Raw genomic sequence first — 22622 nt, 5'->3', positions numbered from 1 at the left:
AGGACAGGGTGAAGTAGAGAATGTTGATTTGCTTACGATGGAGGCATTAACAAAAAAAAATATATTTAGTAAAATAATCATTCAATTCTTCTTCCTTCAGTGGCGGTAGCTTTAACTTTCAGCTCTTCTGGCCGTGCATACAACTTACGGTTCCAGCCGGTCTGCTGTACTCCATTGAACAACTCTCTGTTGGGTCTGTCACACATTTGGCTTAATTACCACCTCTGATCTTAGTGCAATTTTTATTTTTCTTTGATATGTGTCTCCCTCTACACCTGCAGTTGTGCCTCGGCTGCTCCCATGTTGCCGACACACTCCACTGACATACTGGCAGCTTGGATTTAATATTCACTCCGCGGCTGCTATCCAGTACAACATCTGCTATACGTACAGACGGAAACCCACTTCACTTCACGCAATCAATTGTCTTCAAAGAAGGGAGATTGTTTCTGGAACCCTAATTGTAGCGTGACTCAGTGGTTTGCACTGCTTGGGGTTCGGCTCCACTCTGCATGGAGCTGGCATCAGTTTGGATTGGATTGCTTTTTTGGTTTTTCAGCTTTCTCTCGGTGATGGCAAACCCATTGTGTTCCTCTCCATTCAGAGGCAATGCATGCAGGAATAGCCTGCAGTCCCGGTTGACCGTGCAACACGGACAAAACGAGTGAATTAAAATTCATACTGATCAGACACCGGATATTCTCATGCAAATAATTCAATTCATCCGACATAATTCATGTCTTGTATATCCCTGCTACACATGGCTGCCAAGAAGAACAGACACAAAACCAGCATCTGGCGGAGAGACGGAGAGATGGTTCAGCCTGGACCCAAGGGAGGAGAAGGCTGGGAGGTATGGGGGGACAAAGAGGGGCCAACAGTGATTAAAGAGTTACATTGGTAACTCATGCTTTGTTGTGATCTCGAACTTAATCCAGATCACAATTGGAATGTGGGAAATTCCAATAGAGGGCAATAAATGTTTCACAGTACAACTGTGGCTATTACTTTCTTCAGAGGCCTGAATACCGATTGAACTACATCTCAAATAAACAAGTCAAGTGTATGGGTTGACAATGTCTGGAAACGATTTCTCGATCGTCCAGATTTTGGCGTTGGCGGAGGTATGCGATATCTGACAGCTTTCTAGTTACCTCCGCCAAGGAGGTTATATTTTCAAAAGTGTTGCTCGGAACATATGCTGAACGTCACGCAAGCTGCGAACACTGCTGTGTTACACATCACACCTTGGCTTGTACTCGTGCATCTACACTCTGCCCCACTCTCATGTTCAGAGTAAAGTGTAATTTGGGCTGCTTCTCAACGGCGTACATGAAGATGTCGCTTGATGCTCACCTCTTGCACTGTGTAAAATGTTTGAGGTCTCAGTCTTCACTTTGGAGACTCTTGACTTTGAATGGCAGGTAATAGCCCTCATATCTCCAACGGTCTGTTTCCTTCACGCAGACCATTGATATTGTCTATCTTGTGTTTGAGGAAGGAAATGCTCTTCCATTGTATGTCTTCTTTAATTGTTCTGTCCTTTTGACACCCATTATTGTGGGTAAAAGCTTAGTAAATTCACGATGGAGTGAGTAAATGTCTCGCAGAATGTGCACAGTGCCATTCCTGATCCGGACCGTGTCTTGAAATTTGTGAAAGATCCCGTTGTAAATGCTAGTGTTAACTGAAGCCTTTGTGGTCCACTCATATGTTCATATAACGTAATTAATTCATTGTACATTGCACCCCTTATTATGACTCATGTAAACTGTCTTTTAGAAGAATATTGCCTCCAGATGAAAACACATAATACAAATGTACTTTTTTCTAGCCTGAGAAACATACAGAATATTTCACGGTGTATTTTCAGCCTTGAGGGGAACCTCATGTATAACCTGGGCAGTAGTCTCTACACTATAGCCTCAGGTCTATGAATGCCCATTTATGAACTTCTTTAGTCTGGATTATGGCAGTTTGACAGTAACAACACTCTGCTCAAAGATCCCTACGGAAATGAATCCCACAGTCAGAGGCAATACATAATAAGCACCCTCTTCTTACATGAAGATACTTGCAGCTGCTTGTAATGAGAACAGATCTGTCCATGGATTAGGACAATATGGACAGCCTCGTGGCAGGCTTGTTAATCCGCCGAACCGCCGGGCCTCCATGTGATAATGCTAACAACAAAGAGGGCAGTGCAATAAGTCCAAATGACCTTGTTTGATGGGTTGTCTATTATCTGCCATTAACCACCATCTCGCTGCATTAAAAAAGCACTGTTGTGGGAAGAGTAGTCAATTACAGGCGGCATTACTGGGAGGGTATGTGGCGGTAACAGGAGCTATGAAACCCCATCTGTGTGCAAAGGAGCCCCCCCCCCCAAATGGATGCCGATTGGTTTTATTTGGTAGGGTCTGCAGCGGAGACACCAGAATGCATCATCCTCACCGGTGCACTGACAGCCAGCTATTACCTGCCATCACCTAGGATTACTCATCATTAGGGAGAACCACCGACACACATACACATGGTTCCTACATCATACATGTATAACACACACACAACATTGTGTGTTGTCTGCAGCCACACTCGTCTAATGATAACATTATTATATTCAGCCAGCAGATTGATGATGATTACATCACTCCACTCTCTGCTGAGACAGAGAATACATAAGGGTGAGTGATGATCATCTGCTGGAGCTGCTCTCTTGTGTCACCTAGTTTTCTAGCAATTGCATATTAACTAGAAATGCACAAAGAGAGCGCAGAACTCCACCAAGTCGCCCATCCTCCTTATAATTAGATTTACCGGTACACACCCACATGGTGATAGAAGGACCTGCAAGTCCAACAGAACCAGATGTTGAATGCTAAGTTCTACTGCTGTCACGAGGCAGACTAAAAGAGACATCAGCACAACCAAAGGAATGACAGAGCAAGAATATAAGAATAAGCAAGCGTTCCCCTTCAGAATGTTCCGCACCACGTTCTCATAATGTCTATAGCAAAGCCCCCAACTGAGTCCTAATAATGTGAACTAAAGCATTTGAGAGTTAGTAGTTTACATAGGGGGAAATAAATGACATTTTATTTCAGTAACACCAGATCACAACAAAACTAATCTCAATGCACTTTCTAAAAAAACAAACAAACTGGTCTCTACCAAACTCTTCATCCAACAGAGACTCAGCGCTTCCCCCATGAGCAAGAACATGGCAGAGAAAAAAAGCAGCCTTTCAAACCTCCAGCAGAGTGTGAGCCCAAATGGAGGGTCAGTTCCCATCTTGTTGCTATGACAACCCATCATGTAGTCCCCCCCCCCCCCCCCAAAAAAAAAAATATATCAGAATGTAAACCGCAAAGAAAGAGAAAAGAGTAAACCAGGACCAAATATGTTGTTTAGAGACGAACACGACTCGTGTGTAAAACGGCACATGCGTGTGTTAGGCGTGTTCTGACAGAAAGAGAAGGGAAGAGGTGTCTCTTCCTCGTCGGTGCTTTGAGCAGGATGTGGAGCCCAGCAGGACGAACAAAGTGCTAAGTCTGCACTGAAAAAAACCGATCAGTGAACACAGTGGGTCGGCTGCTCTATCTCTCTCACACACACACGGTAGTAAAACCAACAGTCTGCCCTCTAGCGTTGCTGCCCTAATAGTCCAGAAACAAAGCCTTCCTTGGCACCTTCACTCGAAGGTCTCGATGTTAGCCTGAGAAATGAATGTGTGGGTGCTCAGCGAGTGGGGACAGTTAGATAGTCGCCGTGTGAGTCGATGAGAACATCAGTATCGCTCTGTATGGAGTCTTGAATACGAGGCTACATCCAGCAGCATCTTATCTTCACTAGTAATGTAATTTCAGTTCTGTACTCTGAATGTAATGTGTCACGGCGGACGCCTGGACTGCCTCCACATCTCCTCCGCTCTTTCAGACCTCATCTTCTTTTCATTAAAGCGAATTCCAACGGGCCGTTTTGGACTGTAAAATAAAGGCCATTTCAGCAAGCGGCTATTGACAGCTCTTGGCTTCTGCATAATCTTTTCTTTCTTAAACATATGCGGATAGTGTTTAGAGTAGTTGTCAGGGGTGGTGTAAAGATGACTTGGGGGTGAAAGTATCACAGGAAGCAGTAGAAATGTTCTCTGAATGATGCTCTGGTTGTCCTAATGGGTGCGTGCAGCAAGAATTATTCCCAATAAAGAACATACATGTTGCACCATGCATGTGTATCAGAGCATGTACCATATGTATTTTTTGTTTGTTTGACGTGTACTTTGTCAAGCCCATTATCAGCTGGAACAGGCTCCAGCCCCATTCGTACCTACACAAGAAAAGTGGTTCCAGAATATTTATGAATGAATGGATGAATTGATAGCATTTCATGCTTCATGAAATGAGGTTAGCTAGTTATTTGCTTTGCTGGATGGCGCTGTGGTTCTGGTGTGCTACTGGGAAATTCCTAATTGGGTCTAACCATGCTTGTTGTCTGGATGCAGTAAACTGGGTCACCGCTGAACTAGACCCCAGTGACTGTGCTTTCAGTTCATGTTAGAAATAGTCTTGGCTGCAGAGGCCAAATAAACGTCTCGGGCGTCTCAGCAGAGTGAACCTGGTGCTGTGAACAAAAGACACAGCAGTCTAACGCAAAACAAGTATATCTTCTATGGAGGGAAGGTTGTGCTGACCTCCACTCAAAGAAAACTACCTAATTACGAAGAATAGAATCCACATAAGGAACAACAACCGAGGTTCAGCTCCAAGAGGCGAGACATACAAGATATGGTGAGACTAAAAGGGAGACGGAGTGAAGTGAGACGGTCGGAGAGGACATGGTTGTGGAGTTTGTGATGGGTTTTGACAGTTTTGTCGGTCTTCTTTAAAAACCCTCTGGAGCCTTTTCCTGCGAGTCGAGTCAAAACTCAACCTGCAGCCAGGAAGTGCAGCTGACTGAGGCAGAAAAAGGTCGAAAAGAAAATTGTGATCAAAGGTTAAATTCATAAATGAATGCTTCCCTGATCCCACAGCTGATAATAGAGTGGTCGTTAGAGTCTTATCTCCCGCACATTTGAATTCATCCTTCTTTAAGGCTGCAGTTATTTCCCTCTGGTTTCCAGTGCTCTCCTCTCAGCTCAACCTGGTGAATCCAGTCAGACACACTCAAGGACAAACACACTTTGAGGGCAAGGGGATTAATATTTGATGTGTAGCTCTGTGTCGTGTGGTGAGTCAGAGCGGCATGCGAGCAAGCAGATGCAGGAAGGAGTCCAAGCCGTGTTTTAACTACTCACCTTGTTGCATTTATGTTTAAATGTACTATAACATCACTTTGGATACAGGTGACAGGTAGGACTCTGTCCACACCAGTCAAAGTTGAAATATTAGAAGAAGAAGAAGAGGATGAACTCTTTATTTGTCATGTAGCACGCTTGGAAGTGTTGTTTACACCTGACCATACTATCTCACCAACGAATTTCACCCATATCGGATCCAGAACGACGTTAGGAAAAATATTACATTTTAACATTAGAACCTATTTACGGATTTGAAAATCAGTTCAAAATACACATCAACTCGGATTCACTTTTACTTTTCATGGTTGGTGTATAAAGGTACCAAGAACAATCTAGCACCTTTTGATGATGATCCAGATCACCATGTGGACGGTGTGAATCCAGTTAGGAGGGGAATGAGCTGCTCGGCGTAGGTCTGTGCTCTCCGAGTGTTTTTCTAGTTGATTTTGATTTAGCCTCTTTATTTTTTTATTTTTTTTTGCATGATAAAATTGAGTAGAGAATGTAATGAGAATGGGGAAACAAGTGCAGAGAGGGAACTGTGGGAATCTTGTTGTTCGCTGTCCAACAGAGGCAGATAAACTATGCGATTAGACAAAAATATGCAAGGTTGAACATAATATTGTGTATCATGGAAATATCGAGGCTACATGAGAAGATTGTGTGAGCGAAGTGAGAAAGCATTTCGAGTTTGTGCATGTTTGTCTTGCAGACGACGGGAAGCTGTCTCTGGATGAGTTCCAGGCATTCTTCTCTGACGGCACGCTGAACGAAGACGAACTGGAGAAGCTGTTTCACACCATCGACTCTGATAACACCAGGTCAGCATTACGGTACACGCTGCTGTTGCATGGGCGCGTTTGTCTGCAGCACGGCGGTGGAGCTGTGCATGCAATCAATTCACATAGAGTGCTTGTACGTTTACACATAGGCGCTCATTGCATCGCTAATTGTGTGTTTTTGTTTTTGCATCACACTATCTGTTATAGGGGGGAAAAAAAGATGTACAGCACTGTTGTGTTTTCGTACTTAGTATCATACGGTGTGCGTGTGTGTGTGTGCCAGGGGTGGATCTAAGACTGCTGTAACTCAAGGGCCACTTTAAAAATAACATCCATGCATATGTGATGTAGAGTATAGCACAACATTTTTGTTGGTTGCATCTTTGTTGGAGGAAAAAAAACTAAGAATTATAGATTTTTGCTAAGTCTGCGAAACACATTACTGAACTCATCTTTATTTATAGTCAGAGCACTTTTAAACAACAGTAGCTTGTACAAAGGGCCGTGCAAGAATAAAGCACAAATAAGTGGAGCATAAGAACATGAAATAATGAAATGGAAAACATAAGTATAGAACAAATAAAGCAGTCATATAAAGCCACAGGGCCACGCTGCCTCGAACGCCAACGAATAAACATGCATTTTCAGTCTCTTTAAACGTTGACAGTAAAAAAACACATTTATGTAAATGTCCTGAAGGGTTAGGAAGACTAATGCCAAAAAGACTGCTCCCTTGGACACTCTGATTGATTGGCTGTCATTATCTGACCCTAATGAGTCAATCAGCTCCTCTGGCCTGTAATCAGGAGAAGTGTGCTGACTTAGTCTGATACGACAAGACCGCCTTGCTTAATTTACGCGACCTCGGAAACCCGCAGGGGCTTGAAATAAAATGAAACCAAGCAGAACAAATGCTGACCTTTATGATGGTTGTTGAATTGAATTAGGTCCCTCGTATACATCCATCCTGCTCAGCCATTTATGGAGAATGTTTTAAAATTGGCTCAGTAAGTGGACCATGCGGCCGACGCCGTCCCTCTGACATCATGAGCGTTCTAAATCCTCTTCAGTGCAGTGGACAGATTCTACTCATTAGAGTAAAGTAGACTTGGCAGCCTCATGCAAGACCTCAGCATTATCATACGGCAGCAGGTTGTTGATTGGTCGAAGTGTAAGAAGAAACTACGGCGTGAGCTTTTTGTCGAAGCAGGAAGTTGATGGATGGTGAGGAGGGAGGGGGCAGACAGAACGAGCCCCGTCCTGTTTCCAGCCTATTATCGCCGTCTCTATCGCTTCTTCATCTCCAGCTTTCTTTCCCCGCCAGCCTGTTGTAGGAGCTTTCTGTCACTCTTCTCACTACTCGCTCTTTCTATTCTGTCTCCATATGTCACTCATTCCTGTCTTCAGCCACGTCTGGCTTCAAGTCCTCGCTGCGCTTCTTCTTCAGCGATATGAGCTCTCAGGGGACATGCAGACAGTTTGTGACATTTTTCATTTCGTTTTGTTTGTGCCTTATAAATGGTCTTTTATCCTCATTTAGTCAATTCCGTAAACTGACAGGAAGTCAGCAGGTTCACAAGGAGGAGCACACGATCTGGACCCGTCCTTTTTAACTAATGAAGAAATAAAGAAAGGATGAACTGGGAGGAAGGAGGAACCCTGATAAATCCTCTGCCAATGAGATCATGTGTTCAACGTCTGTTTGCGTGCCTGTTAGCAGCATCATAGCACATTTCAGCAAAAGTAGACGGAGAAGATGAGTTTCAATGAGACCGGAATCCAACCTAGAAGGCAAACAGCAGCCAAAATGAAAGATGTGAGGTTCTCCTTGGGAGTGACCAGGTTGGATAGGATTAGAAATGAGACAATAAGAGGGACATTGAAGGTTAGACGTTTTGGAGACGAGGTCAGAGAGACCAGATTTCGATAGTTTGGACATGTCCAGAGGAGAGACGGTAGAAGAATGCTGAGGATGGAGCTGCCAGGGAGCAGGGTTAGTGGTCGACCCAGGCGAAGATACATGGACGTAGTGATGGAGGACATGAGAGTGGCTGGTGTTGAGGACGATGCAAAGGACAGGGTGAAGTGGAGAAAGTTGATTTGCTGTGGGGACCACTCACAGTATACATCTCGCCCTCGATGGTTGCCAATATGGCGACGGATCAGAAACAAGGAGCGCGTTGAACTGTTCATTTTGGTCAAATAAAGAAAAGTGATATCTAGTTACTGGTATTTATAAATGTTTTGGCTGTTAGATGAGAGAGGTTAGATAAAACAAATGGAATTTAATTAAAGGGACTGTTGGGCTGAGAACAATATAATTACTGTTTGTTTCCTCTGTGAAAATTTGCATTCAAATAGTAAACAATCTGCCACTTTTTCATTTTAGCCAACCAAATGTTGGAAGAGTTTGACAACACAGATAAGCATTCCCAAATGCATGTTAATTAAAAAAAAACCCATTAATGATTGGTAAAGCTAGATTTTTGGGGGGTATTTTTGAAGCCCGTCTGTCACAATGATAAATTAGAATTAATTTGGCCAGAACCACATGAATTTAAAAAGAATCTGCTGCTTATTAACATAAATTAGTGTCGAACAAGGACCAGTCAGTCCAAGAAAAGCATTAAGGACACGATGCGTTCCTCGTGAATATTAAAACAACAATGTACCGGTAAGTAAGATTAACAGATGGAGCGTTTCTTCCCGTCCATCCTATTCTGTCCCACATCTCACATCCATCTTTTGGCTTGTTTCTCTTCCTATTTTCATTCCCACCATTCATCTGCATCCTTCTCTCCATCCATTCCCCTCATCCCTGGTTCTTTTCTCCACCAGGGAGTCTTTTTCACTGCCAAATGAGTCCCCACTCAGAGAACGGAGTATGAAGGATGGCAATGGATTGATTCAGAGTCCTGCCAGAGTCCTGTTAGATTGCTCCCTGCCTGCCAAACTCCAAGTGTGTGTGTGTGTGTGTGTGTGTGTGTGCTTGAGAGAGAAATGCATGCAAAAAGTCTTTCCTCTATTTCTGACCCTGTTTCTCTCCATCCCTCTCCCTTCCTTTCCTACTTTTTTCACCCTCTGATGCTCCTCTACAATTCTGTGATAGTAATGTTGACACTAAGGAGCTGTGTGGTAAGTAGACAACACACACACACACACACACGCACACGCACGTCCCTGTCACTGGCATCCTCTCTCTTATCTATTATTAAAAAGTGATTCTCAGTTGAAATGCAATTATTTTTTAGAATATCTGATATTAGTTCGGCTACGTTTCTAAACCTGGCCAACTATTTGGTGACTTCAAAACTTATGCTAATTTTGTAATGTGTGTGTTTTTACAGACTACTTTGCAAAGCACATGGGTGACTATGAGGGGGTACTGGCCTCACTGGAAACACTCAACCTGTCCATTCTCAAAGCCATGGACTTCACCAAAAAGGTGTGTGTGTGTGTGTAGGTGTGTGTGTGTGTGTGTGTGTGTGTATTTGGTAGTGTGTTTGTGAGAATTTTGTAACAAAGCAGAGCAATGGGTTGTCAAGTTTCTCCCTTGTTCTGGTTCAGATTGTCAGTATGTGTGTGTGAGTTGGGAAACACTAATGGGGTACCCTCGTTTTCCCCTTTGTGCTATAGCTGCTGGTTCTTAACCCTGTTCATGTCAGGGTTCACACACACACACACACACACACACACACTGGCTCGCCCTTACACACAGCCAGTCGAGTGTCTCTTGCTCTTTTGCTTTATCTGCTGTTTTCCTTTCTTCTCTCTCTCTCTCTCTCACACACACACACACACACACTTTATGGGTGTAATAGAACTGCAAAACTGCTGTGTAGAGGAGCGACCAGCTCAAAGAGTCCGGTAGCAAGTGTGTTTCAGATTTTACTGCAGAGACAGAGATTATATCTGTTTCATGAACAGAGGCTGCATCTTCTACATTTTCTGCTATGCAAGTGGGGTCGCGACCCCAAGATTGAAAAACACTGATCCAAGAGAAGGGTTAAGAACCCAATTCACCGTGCAGCCAGTAATCGCTGCATGTGTGTCTACTCCTGGTCTCATTATTCCCCACATCTTATTTATTCCTATATATTTTGTATTTGTAAACCGTCCATGTAAAAACCGGATCCGTTGATCAAATCAGGGCCGATGTGAGGCGGTGGCGAGTTTGGAGCTTAAAGGCAGAGCGTGATATTAGCTTGAGCGGAGGGCCGTCGCCTGGGCCATGGCCTTTTAGGAGCCCAGTGAGAATTGATTAGCTTTCCATTCACTCCAGTGGTTAGAGACACAGCGAGAAGGAGAGGAAGATGAAGGCCCCCTTTATACTCTGTGTTTTCCCACAGTGCTGTGCAGGAGAAGGATTTAGATTTTCTCTAAAGTGCTGCGTTGGAACATTAGGGAAGGCTGCAGCAGCGATAAATCCTCCAGAAAATGTAGTTTAGGTTTATACCCCAGCAGCATTTTCGGTTCTGCTGTGGCGTAATAATCTCGCCAATCCATTCTGAACCACTAAACAACACGTTTATTAACAAATACCTGCACAAACGTGCAGGCTGTAGTTTAGAAAAAGGTCTAATGCGTACAATCAGCCATCATCTCTCCCTTTGTGCTCCCACGCTAACAATGCAAATGTGATACTTCCATTCAGCTCATGCAGTATTCATTATTCAAGGTATTAGTCACTGGCAGCAATCACCGCTGCCTGTTTGAGGAGGCTCTTGCGATTCCGTAAAAGTGCTAATCACAAAATAATTAGTGGTAATTAATCATCTCAAATCACCTCTGACCTCAGATCAGTCAAGCAGTTAAATGTGATTATCCTTATAATGCCCAAAGGAAGTGGCCGTTATTTCACCCACGCAAGTCTGTTGTCCTCAAAACATAAATAAGGGAGGAGCAAATGCTGTTATCCTGAAGACGCTGTCCGGAGAAGTTCCTCTTTATGCCAGCATCCAAATTAAATATTTTCATTTTAATGAATCTCGGGTGCCATGGGCCACAAAAACACCATTACACGGACCGCGTTGTATGTTGCAGGGAGACCTTTGCAGAAGCATGCGCTGTCAAAGTGTAGGTCACAGCATGACCATTCAGCAAGAGACTTTGATCGATAGGTTTTATTAACTGCATCCGTGTCATGTTGAAGTCACTCTGATCAGCGCAGCCATGTTGGAGTTGTGAGTGTTTATTGATTACCACATCTTGTGATCGCCTCAGCCAAACCTAGCTAGACGATGCTCTAGTAGCATCACTTTTTAATTTTGTGTATATATTTACTTTAAGTTGAATGAATGTGTGTTGTGTGCCTCGAGCTGGGACCTGAGTGCTGTTTTTCGTTCGTGCATGAGAGTGTATGAATGACATTAAAGATTTCTTGATCTTGATCTTGATCTTGATGAACTCTAGATTTACATTTTGTTTTAATTCTTTAACAATAAAAAAAAATCTGATATATTGAAGGTCACTGGATATGTATGCATAACTGATGTTGATGTGCGAATAAACTGAATTGAATTGAATTGAATAGAAACTGCAGGTATCGGCCCCTTCCATAAGGATGTGTGTGTGTGTGTATGCGTGTGTGTGGGTGTGTTTTTGAGGGTAATGACGGTGTGAGCAGGCAACAAAAAGAAAAGAAGAGGAATTCATTACGTCTCCTGTCTGTCTTGTATAAATGTTAAGATCTGCTCTCATTAGCACTTCACAGTTTTTGCCGTGTGAGGCACACACACACCTACACGCGCGCACACACACACACACACACACACACACACTGACACACACTTTTTTCCAGAATAAAATCTTGTTAAACTTGTATTTTTTTAAAAACCTGTTCAGGAAATTGCTTCATGCTGCCGAGTGACCCTCCACAAGCTTTTTAGCCGCTCCTCATCTAACTCGCCTCCTCATCTTCTCGTCCTCTGGCCTCTCTTTTCCCCCATCTATTGTCTTCTTTCACCCCCCAGCAGTCTCCTCCTCCCTCCCTCACCTCATCCTCTCCTTTGTTCATGAGGATTCAGATGAAGCAGATCAGGAGGCGAATCAACTGTACAGAATAGCCTGAGAGGGACGAGGGAGATGGCAGCAGAAGAAAATCAATGGAGGAGAAAGGGTGCAAGGAGGAAGACAATGAGAGGGGGAGAGTAGGAGAAGGGGAAAGAGGTGTGGCGAGAAGTGAAGATCCTTTCATTCATCAAGAATGAAAGGATGAAACAGAATCTCAGGCAGAAGGTCTGACGTGACTTTATGTTGCATTCATCACTTATTCATCAGGAATTAATGGGCTTGTTAGGGAATACTGTTCAGCTGGTTCTGGAGTGTTGGAGTGGACTTTGTCTTCTCTTGTCGTTGTAACCTGAGCCTGTTTGAATACAAAAGTACTGTACACTAAAAAAGTCCCCAGCTCCAGGTTGTAATCACACAAGGGTTCAGTAAAAGTAGATTTATGCTCATATTGTGGTTTGACATTGAACTTAATGTGTATTTTTTGAGCATGCATTACAAAGGTCACATATCTCCACTGTTTGTACATTTTCCTGAGGCTTAGCTGTGTTTATCACACTGCATTCATGACCTCCGCCAAGGAGGTTCTGTTTTCGACGCCGTTTGTCTGATTGTTAGCAGGATTACGGAAAAAACTGCTGGATGGATCTTGATGAAAGCAAGTCTCAAGATGGGCCTTGGTCTAACTTAGATCCCATTAAATTTCGAGAGTGATCCGGATTCCTGTCTGGATACAAAAAAATCTGGAATTTTCCATTTACTTGTAATGGAGGCCTTTTCTGCTTTGTCTTTTTCCATGTTTTCTTATTGTCAAATTATTACTTCTGTTATGTGCTTTCAAAAAGATAGTTATGAATAATTTGATGGTTCCGCCTCAAAAAATAACTTGCATGGTTGTTTATGTGTTCAGGGGCGGGACTAGACTCGGCAGGAAGTGGCTGAACAGCAAGCAGCAACAAAGACTTTGCTGTAAAATCACAGTGAAATCCAAACTGCATTATGTTGTAAAGTGACTGCAATGCACTCTGTGAGAAACACGATGTGATTCCATCACTTTAAAAGGATAGTATTATTTAGAGTAACGTGTGCTGGCGAGGCAACTCCCATTGAATGACTTAAGTTGACACTCTTATTGTTATTGGGGCCATAAACAATAGAATTGCCACTGTCAGATTTAATAGGGGTTATTATGGTCTACATATTCAAAGTGCCTTCCCTTGGATGGTATCCGGTGGTTTGAGTGGTCAGTCAGAATATTTCTGCCTGTTATGCCTATTTCTTATGTTTAATGGTAGTGTTAAAGTAACATTCCTGATGTATAATTGAATACAGGATACGCTCGCTAGATTCAAATACAGTTAATATACTGTCATTTACTGTATGTTTACTTGATGGGGATATTTCCCTATCATCATGTTGTTAATGGATTTTAAATTTACAAGAATACAGGCGTAAATGGTATATTTACTCTTAACAATATGCTGCAGTTCTAGAATAGTCTGTGAATAAACAGAAAACAAATACAATATTTTGTTGATGAAATTGCTGCCAGTCCAAAAAAATTCTTTGTCTCAAAACATTTCATCCTTCAGTCATTTCTAAACCAAAATTGCCATGCCTTTTATTTATTTTAGTTTGTTTTTGGGGGTTATTTCTTTTTTTCTTGCATATATCATTTGAAACCAATGTTAGTCAAATTAGTTGACAAGACAATTAATCTTAGCAAGAGAAGAAAAAAAAAAAGCAGCAGTTACAAATGCCCCCCCCAAACAACGATGGACCCCAATACGCCAAAAAACAATAACTAGGTTTTGCTGCTTGGTTGTGCTGTGTGAGCTACAGAGTTAACTCTGACTGGCAGGGACTCGATGCTGATAGTGTAGTGTTTGTGTGTGTCCATCTGTCCATCCGCAGCTTAGCGTCTTGCTAATGGACTGGTAGATGTCTCCAGGGGCAGGGAGTTGTCAGTCAATCTCACCATTACTGTTCAACCACATACAGACAGACATGCAAACTCGCTAAACACTCTGTGGCCTGAGAGGACAGAGATGGAGTCATGGCTCACGCATGCTGTGTGTGTGTGTGTGTGTGTGTGTGTGGGTGTGGGTGTCGGTGTGTGTGTGCGTGTGTGTGCCTTTAGAAATACACACTAGAGAGACCTGTGATGTTGCGTGAGTTTTTCACATTACTTTTAGATGATCACATAATGAAAGAAAAGAATGCCGTTTTAACATTACTCAGATACCTGGGTGGGTTCTCTCTCTCTCTCTCTCTCTCACTGAAGACTCCAGACAACTTGCCTTTCTTCAAAATACGTTCAATGGCTACAGATTTTCAGCTAGTTTGTAGCTGGGACTACAAATGAAGGTCTGCAGCTTCATTCGGATCATTAGCATGTGTAGCCGCTGAAGATTAATCCAGAAAGATCCTTGTGATTTAATAAAACAGCGAGTCGGTGGCAGTTTGCGGGGACTCATATTTCATAGTTTGTGTGTATAAAGATGTTTGCTGCTCAGATATCATTTCCTGCATGTTGCTAAAATGGTATTCCTCAGAGACATATTGAGTGGGGTTGCTAGGATACCATTTTAATTGGTTGATGTGTGAAGCTGAGCCATGGTAGTGGGGGTTTTCAGAGGTAGCGGATCAGCCGGGGAGCCCGTGCTTCCTAATACATCAAACCTCCATTATCCGCCGTTATCCAATCAGAATGAGAACTGCCACGGGGAGGCAGCGCCGCCTCAACACACAATTGTGAACTAAACGTTTATTCCGCTTAAGGCGTGAACTGAAAGAAACGGCAGCATCTAATGGCACACGAGCTGCAACATACACAACTTTTATTGGTTGCCATGGCGAGAAAAGATCAAACTAATAAGTCATAGCAATGTGCAGCTCAGGAAGCCTGGCGAGACGCATCCTGGTAGGCTGAGACGTGGGCGTCGCACTGCCTGAAGCTACTTGAAGACTGGTCGAAAGGAAGTCCATGAACAGAACCCGCTCACAGGATGCAGCCAGTGAACCACAAGCTGGGCGTCTTCTCTTCTTATCTCTACTGTGGCGATGGAGTGGCAGGAGGAAGAAAGAAGTCATTATATCCGTCACGTCGCATCGCCCCTGTCGTCCAACACAGACACTATTCTGGATCCATTCTGGATCAGGGGTTTACAGGACAGCAACTCAGCGCCTCGTTATCCAGAAGCAGCCGCTATAGATTGGTGGATGCTATTCTAAACTGACTTCCTGATGTTGACCTCAACCCTTCCAGTTTGTTAACAGTGAATGAAATCAATGAGAGTGACTTCCTGTGATGCTACGAAGCATAACCTGAGGATAGATGGACGTAATTTACGGACAGCGTAGCGAATAGCCAGCGAGCACGTCTACATGCACGACTGTCCTCATACATAATTCATTATTCAGCAGATGACAACACAGACAGATGCTTGTTTATGATGTGTTCATCACGTGGAAGCTGCTTACGTTGTCATGGAACAGTTATTTCATTGTATCTGCGTGCGTTTGAGATTTGTTTATATGATTTGAAATTTCACACTTAATAATTTGAAATTTCACACCGTATAGTTGAACATCCAGTACATTTATATTTGTACTTCAATATTAAGAAGCCAGAGAATCGATAAGGGAATTGTTTGCAAACATCCCTAATCAGGAAGCCAGAGTCGTCTGTAGGGCGTTCCTTATAGTTTGTTTTTATTGCTTGATTTTCTCTAAATGTGATAATAATAGGACTTAAACTGTTGAATAAAAGAAAAAAAAATGTTCGTTTTTGTTCAGTTCGTTTTTGATCTGCACGTCTTCCTCAAGCATAGCACGGTGTGCGTGTTTGAACATCGGTAACTCGGACACGTTTAATGCCTGAGCAGCATTCCAAGAAGAGAGGAAAGCGGATGCAGCAGCTCTGTTACTGCGTCTGAGCTTTATGTGTGTGAGAACCTTCCCGGCAGATTACTGGAGGCTCTTATCGCCCCCTGCACAAGTCCTCTGTATCTCCATCTGATGATGGAATAATTTCCCCCAACTAGACAAACTACTGTAATCACTGATTACCACCTACAGCCGGCTGTAATCATCCAGGGTCCAGCTCATCGCGGGAGACTGTGTGCGAGCACGCTGCAGCCCAAGTGATTGTTATTAGCCTCAAGTAGCGCATGCAAGATTTAAAACAGAAACACACACACACAGATCTGAGCATGTGCAAATATGGTAATAGCATGAATGCAACTGTTTACAGGTAAATGTACTTCTAAACCATCACAGCATCGTGGGAAGGTGTAATAAAGGTGTGGGGATTAGAACCTGCTAGAACGCCATTGCTCAGGCATCCTCCACTGAGCGACACAAGTCGCTGTCTTTAGTATTCTGCAATCAAGCGTTTGCAATTACTTTAAATCCAGTGTTGATTCATATTCAGAAAATGAACAGTAAATGACACGTCGACTGCTAGGGTAATGCCAATGTGCAAGCATGCTGTAACTACGAGTGACAGTAACGGTATATCCATCTGATGTCGTGCAAAACGCAGTACGGACCTGTAATAGTGATGTGGCTTGTAGATGAAGCTGCTGCCGGTGAAACGCTCGCAGCGTGCTGGAGAGTCGGCCGGGGCTGACGGCGCGTCGCCTCCCAGGTCGGTGATCTGTGTGAATTATAGATCACAGCTTTTCTATCCCAGGGTTTGAAGCCGGGCCCACGGGGCATGGCTGGAACTGGGAGAGAGGGGGAGAAGAAGGCAGAATCACATTTGGAGCTAATACAAATATTTGAAAATAAATATCCATCCATGGATGGATGGATGGATGGAGCAAAATAAAACATGACGTTTTTGAATTCAAATTTCACAATGTTTTAGCAACCTTTTTTTTTTTGCCACAATGAGCACAATATGTCTTTATTTATTATTTTTATATGATCCTGAATCATGCAGATTTTTTTTTTTTTCCTTTTCAAAAAGTCGACCAGTGCCTCCTCGCCCAATCAGGGTGGAACTTTGTCCATACTGGATGCCTCCGTCTCGTCACGGTTGTGTTTCCTGTTTTGCTGTTGTCATTTCGGATTGTGTAAGGCTAAAGTCTGGAGAGGATTCTGTAATCACACAAGCAATCGCATGTTGGCTTCTGTTGCTTATTGTGCTACACAGATGTATTATTTATGCCTCGCGTCAATCATGTTGAAAAGCAAAATGGAATCTTTTCAAAAGATGAGCAGACCGAGAAAAGCCTCGTTGAAGTTTGTGGGTTTGCACTTTGTGCCCGGACACGTTTGTGATTGTGAGTAAAAGCCATTGACTGTGATAATGGGAGTCAATAAGGCCTGGGTGATTCTCCGCCTTGTGGGAGCGTTTATCTTTGATTAGAGTGCAGCAGCGAACGGCTGACTGCACATGAACCGTAATTGTCTTCCCAAATCGCTGCACTGTGACTTCTGACAGCACAGCTGACCCAACTGTCTCCAGTCTCTGGAGAGCAAGCTGGGAGATGCCATAAATGGTGTGCCGGGAGCTTGATGATGATTTCAAATCATATTCTGACTTAAATCTCCAGCTGCTCATCAAGCATCACTCGCCACACCTAGCTACACAGTGAATATGGTGGCAGATCAAAAATCCTGTAAAATCCATCCTGGATTTTTAGACGAGGCTCAGAGAAGGAAGCATCACATTCCAAGAGAAACAAGAAAAATCCTAAAAATCTTTAATTGTATCAGGGGAAAGCTACAGTCAGTCTATTCCCGGGTGCCGGAGAGGGGAATCCGACCGATAGACAAACCTCGGATGCAGGAGGAACAATGCGGTTCTCGTCCCGGTCGTGGAACACTGGACCGACTCTACACCCTCCATCGGGCGGCTCGAGGGTTCGTGGGAGTTCGCCCAACCAGCTCACGTGTGTTTTGTGGATTTGGAGAAGGTGTTCGATCTCGTAGTATCTTTTGGGTTGTGCTTCGGGATTATTGGGTCGTATTTTTGCCGGCGTTTATCTGTAAGCAGCATAACCCAAACAGTTACGACAGATCTTGATGACATTTTCAATAAATGGGAATGTTACCAGGAATAGATGACTCAATTTTGGTGATGATCCAGAAGAGATCCAGGATTCTGGATCACTTTGAATTTTTTGTTAACATTGCAGTCAATGGAGCTCCAAATTTATTTATTTATTTAAATCTCTGTTGATTATTGACTGATGTTTATGGAATATGACACAGTCATGTAGGAGGGGGGGGGGGGGGTGGAACTCTACCTCACTACTTAATGTCATCTGGATCTGATCCTTTTTTCACATGCTTCTATTAACATAATTTTTAGATATTTTGCTCTTGTGCTTCTGTGCATGGTTACTGTTGCTAAGCCATGATTAGACAGGTTGTGTCCAGGGGAGGTGTTTTTAGCAAGCAATCAAATCCTTAAATAATTAAAAGGTGCCAGTGATAAAGCCTTTCCGTGGCTGCAGTCTTATCTGAGACATTTAAATCCTCCACTGTGTCCCCTGTGAGACAAACAGTTCAAAGACTCTTTGATGATGTCATCAGGGTGCTTCATCCCATATTTCGGTCCTGTCTTTGAGTCTTGTTGGGGGTAGCAAGATGTAGGCTCTGCACGTTGACTAAAAATGTATTTATTATACATTTTCTTTTCAGGTGTATGAGAGAGGAACCAACGTGGAGCAGTTTGTGACCCGTTTCCTCCTGAAGGAATCAGCCAATCAGATCCAGTCTCTCCTGAGTTCTGTGGAGAGTGCCGTGGATGCCATTGATGAGCAGCACAGCCAATCAGGGTGAGCCAATCAGGAAGTCATCATCGATTTGACATTTGTTTGTGCTATGTATAAAACCGAGAATGTCAGCGGTTGTGATGGCAACCAGTGGTATCCGTGTAAAAAACTTATTTGTTATCTCTTCCAAGAACATTATGTTTTTGCCGGCGACCGTTGTTTATGGATTTTGGCACAATCATGTAGGGGGGGGGGAGCTCTATCTCACCACTGAATTTAATCCGGATCGGATCCGGTTTGTGGAGGTTATTGAGATTTTTCTATAAATGTTGGTACGCCAGTGTTTCAGTCTTCCGTGCTATTAATATTAGAGATAGAGATTTGTAACAAGCGTCGTCTTATAGCTGAGTCGATTCCACATCGGAGCAGGTCAATGGATTTGTTCTGTCTTTAATACCTGAGGAAACAGATGTTAAAGGTTTGTTTTCATGGTTACGGAATCTAAAAACATAAATAAACATAGGACAATCATTTTTGGTGTAAATCACAACACAGGGAGACTGAACTGCTTGGCGGAGGACTTTCTCTCCTTGGAATCCTGACTCTCCATCACTCTGTTTCAGTAACATACCGGCCAAGGTGAGCCCACGGATGTCAGGGAAACGCAATGAAAACACCGTCCCTGACTACCCCCCTAACAACAGAGTCAGTGCCAGGGAGGCTGTCAGGACCATCAATACTGCTTCAGGTGATACACACACACACACATTCAGTATTTACTGTACATACACACATCATATGCCTCTTTGATTGCTCTCATATCGACACCCTTTACAAAGGGCATATCTTTTTCACCCACTAAACACAAACTCGCACGGAGAAACACACTAGTGACATTCAACATTTACTGCAAATAAGGCAATCAGCCAACCGCATGGCTCTAATGCAGCTTTCCTACAATGAATGAGGCAGAGCGGACAAAAGCAGGGATAAATGAGCGGGCAGGCTTTAGGGAAGCGAAAGGGGTGAGGAAGAAGACAGTTTAGTTAGTTGATATTCATATTTAACATGCATATGTCTGTTAGTATTACAGCTGATACAGATCTAAACATTACATTTTAATTCACTCTGTGACATCCGACAACCTCGCACTGTGTTGTGCTGTGAACAGTCTGACCCATTTAAAATCAATGTTGTTTAATGTAATCAAGCTCACAATATATCTTAAAATTATGAGTAGAAAAAAACACATTTAAAATGTTGTTTGTCAATGCAGTGGTTGCTCTGTGCCGTATAATGTGTGACTGTGGTAACAAGGACGTCACAAGGAGACCAGTTCAGTGTGGCTGGACCTAATTTAAAAAGCGGACATAAAATCTCAGCTGAGTCGGGCTGCCGTGAGAGTGGTTTTTGATTTATCGCCTCACTTCTGCAGTCATGTGTTTAAAACAATTACTTTAGTCTGCTTTAAGCCTTTTTTCATTGGGATGTCACACAACACACACACACACATTCCGCCATCCCGCTCAGCCTGAATGGAGTTCAGTCGTCTTTGTACATGAGCCACACTCTGCTGTGACAAAACAGGCCATTATTTTTTACTTTGGTCCAGACAGCGACACAAGAAAGCAGAAACAGGGACTGGGGCATCGGAGAACTTTGAGTATTACTGCATTGTCAATGAAGGACTGGGCTGAGGCCGAGAGCTGGACATGAGGGGTAAAACATCTCAACATTTTGATTTGCAGAATAGAATAGAATAGAATTTAGAATCAGCACCTCTGAACCTAACCCGGACCCTAACCCTGACCCCATCAGCACCTCTGAAGCTCCAAATGAGCTTGTTTTTCTGTGCGGAAACTGAAGTCAAATCTATTTCTTCGGCTGGAGTCTGGAAATGTTCACATAGTTGAAAGTGAAAACACAACATGATGACAAATGCAACATTTTGAGTAATAGGGTGGAAATATTTATGAAGAGAAGTGGCTTTTTTTTTTATCTCTACATGCTGCAGGTTAAATTTACAATCCATCGGCTCAGGTTCATACTGGACTAAATGTCAGAGTAAGTGAAGGATTAGATTCCCTGTGTGGCTGCTTTATATGCTCATGCACTATGTTCAGCTAAATTATTGACGAACGTACTCAAATGAAGATTTATCCTTGTTGAATTTTAGACCGTTTTGCATTCATATAAACCCTTATGCAGAAACATTATACCGGGACAGCGCCCTGATGAGAAATAATGCCACAAGATCAATAATACGCTTTTCTTTTGAAGCTGAGTTAAGCATTATTAGCTATTTTTATTAGGAAAAAGCTTCTCTGCTGAACCAGCGCAGCAACAATTAAATCACCTTAATGCAAATACGCTGCACTACAGGCCCTGGTTTGATTCCTTTGGACATGCATACACACTGCATTCATGATACTTCTGCTTTATATGCCTCGACACAACAACAACAACACGCAGTTGGAAATAGAGTTTGACCGTCTAGCATGGCCTCATAATGAAGATGTTATTGTCGGATTGTACTTTTTGAAGCACACGCTGCACCATAATGTAATAATTGCTTTTGTTTGCATCACGCCAGATTATCTTTCTCTTCTTTTTTGTTTTTGGGCAACAAAAGTTTCAGGTTTGTGAAATGCACCAGATTGATTTAGCTCCAAAGTTTATTGAAGTAATTTAGTAAAAAAAAATATGGATTCATGCTGGAGGACTTGTAGAAAAACAACGAACCCACCTGACCCTTCTTATGGCTTGCAGCAGGAAAAGCCGCTGCGCTACATCCTCCTGAGAGGAACTTTATATAGATGAAGGTGTGTACTGATATTTTTGTCTGCTGCGCGTTTGCATTATGCCATGTTCACTGTGGCAGAGGATTTAGTAAACAGACATTCATGTCTGATCCACTGTTTGTAAGGATAAAGCTGTGACAATTTACATTAACCATCCATTTAATTAAATAAACATTAACACAAGCGAGGCAAGCTTCTTTTGCAGACGCGTCGGGAATGCGACTGCAATATATAAATATATGAGAGGACAATCGTGACTATGGAAAACACCTTGCATAATTAACTCCCTCTCTCTGGCACCATTCCCTGACCCACTCCCCGTGCCTTTGAGCTCTAAGCAATCAGCAGAGACCCGTCTTGCCTCACCAACCTCTAATTCCTCAACCACCTCTCTAATTGACTGGGACACTTATATCCTCAGTCCATCAAGTGAGCACTGGGCTTTTAACTATCACCATGGTTACAGACTTTAGTGGATGAGAGTGTGTGTATGTGTGAGTTTGGGGGGGGGGGGGGTAGGTCCTAATTGACTGGTTGTTAAAGCTTTTAATGAAGAGTGGGCAGCCAAGTCTCCAATTAGCTGTGAGGGTTCATCAAGGGATGAAAACATGAGCAGGAGGAGGAGAGAAAAAGAAGACGGAGGGAGGAGAAGAAAATAAGGGAAACAGGAGAGACATGAGAAAGAGGGAGTCAAACAACAGGCCCGTCACTTTTCCTCGGTGGTTTTTAGTCGTATCAGCACAAAAACAAAGGTGCAGTGAGTGTCTAAAAATGCTATGCAGCCCGTTTATCTTTATAAACAGTTTAAACATTGAGCTAAACACCAGCATGTGTGTCGATTTACTATCTACATGCTAGTTGTGTATTTACGTTTGTCGGGTGTCTTATATTTAGTTGTATTGATATTTTAGTTGTGCTGAATAGGTTCGATGTGTGTATTAAGTTAGTAGAATATTTGTAAATTGTGTATTTATATGTGGCATATTCAATGTGTGTATATATA

General features: G+C 42.9%; 1 protein-coding gene across 1 annotated transcript in view; it reads left to right on the top strand.

Annotated features, from left to right (window-relative positions):
• The window catches only part of necab2 (N-terminal EF-hand calcium binding protein 2), a 46904-nt gene that overhangs the window by 10466 nt on the left and 13816 nt on the right, over positions 1-22622 (top strand). Inside the window, exons 3-7 of the mRNA XM_068739641.1 lie at positions 6009-6117; positions 9188-9213; positions 9426-9523; positions 18745-18881; positions 19442-19566. Of these exons, the coding sequence (XP_068595742.1) occupies positions 6009-6117; positions 9188-9213; positions 9426-9523; positions 18745-18881; positions 19442-19566 (495 nt within the window). The remainder of the gene's footprint in view (positions 1-6008; positions 6118-9187; positions 9214-9425; positions 9524-18744; positions 18882-19441; positions 19567-22622) is intronic.

Source organism: Brachionichthys hirsutus, chromosome 5 (genome assembly GCF_040956055.1).
Source record: "Brachionichthys hirsutus isolate HB-005 chromosome 5, CSIRO-AGI_Bhir_v1, whole genome shotgun sequence".
In the NCBI taxonomy this organism is placed as follows: Eukaryota; Metazoa; Chordata; class Actinopteri; order Lophiiformes; family Brachionichthyidae; genus Brachionichthys; species Brachionichthys hirsutus.
This window is presented reverse-complemented; position numbering and strand designations above follow the sequence as displayed.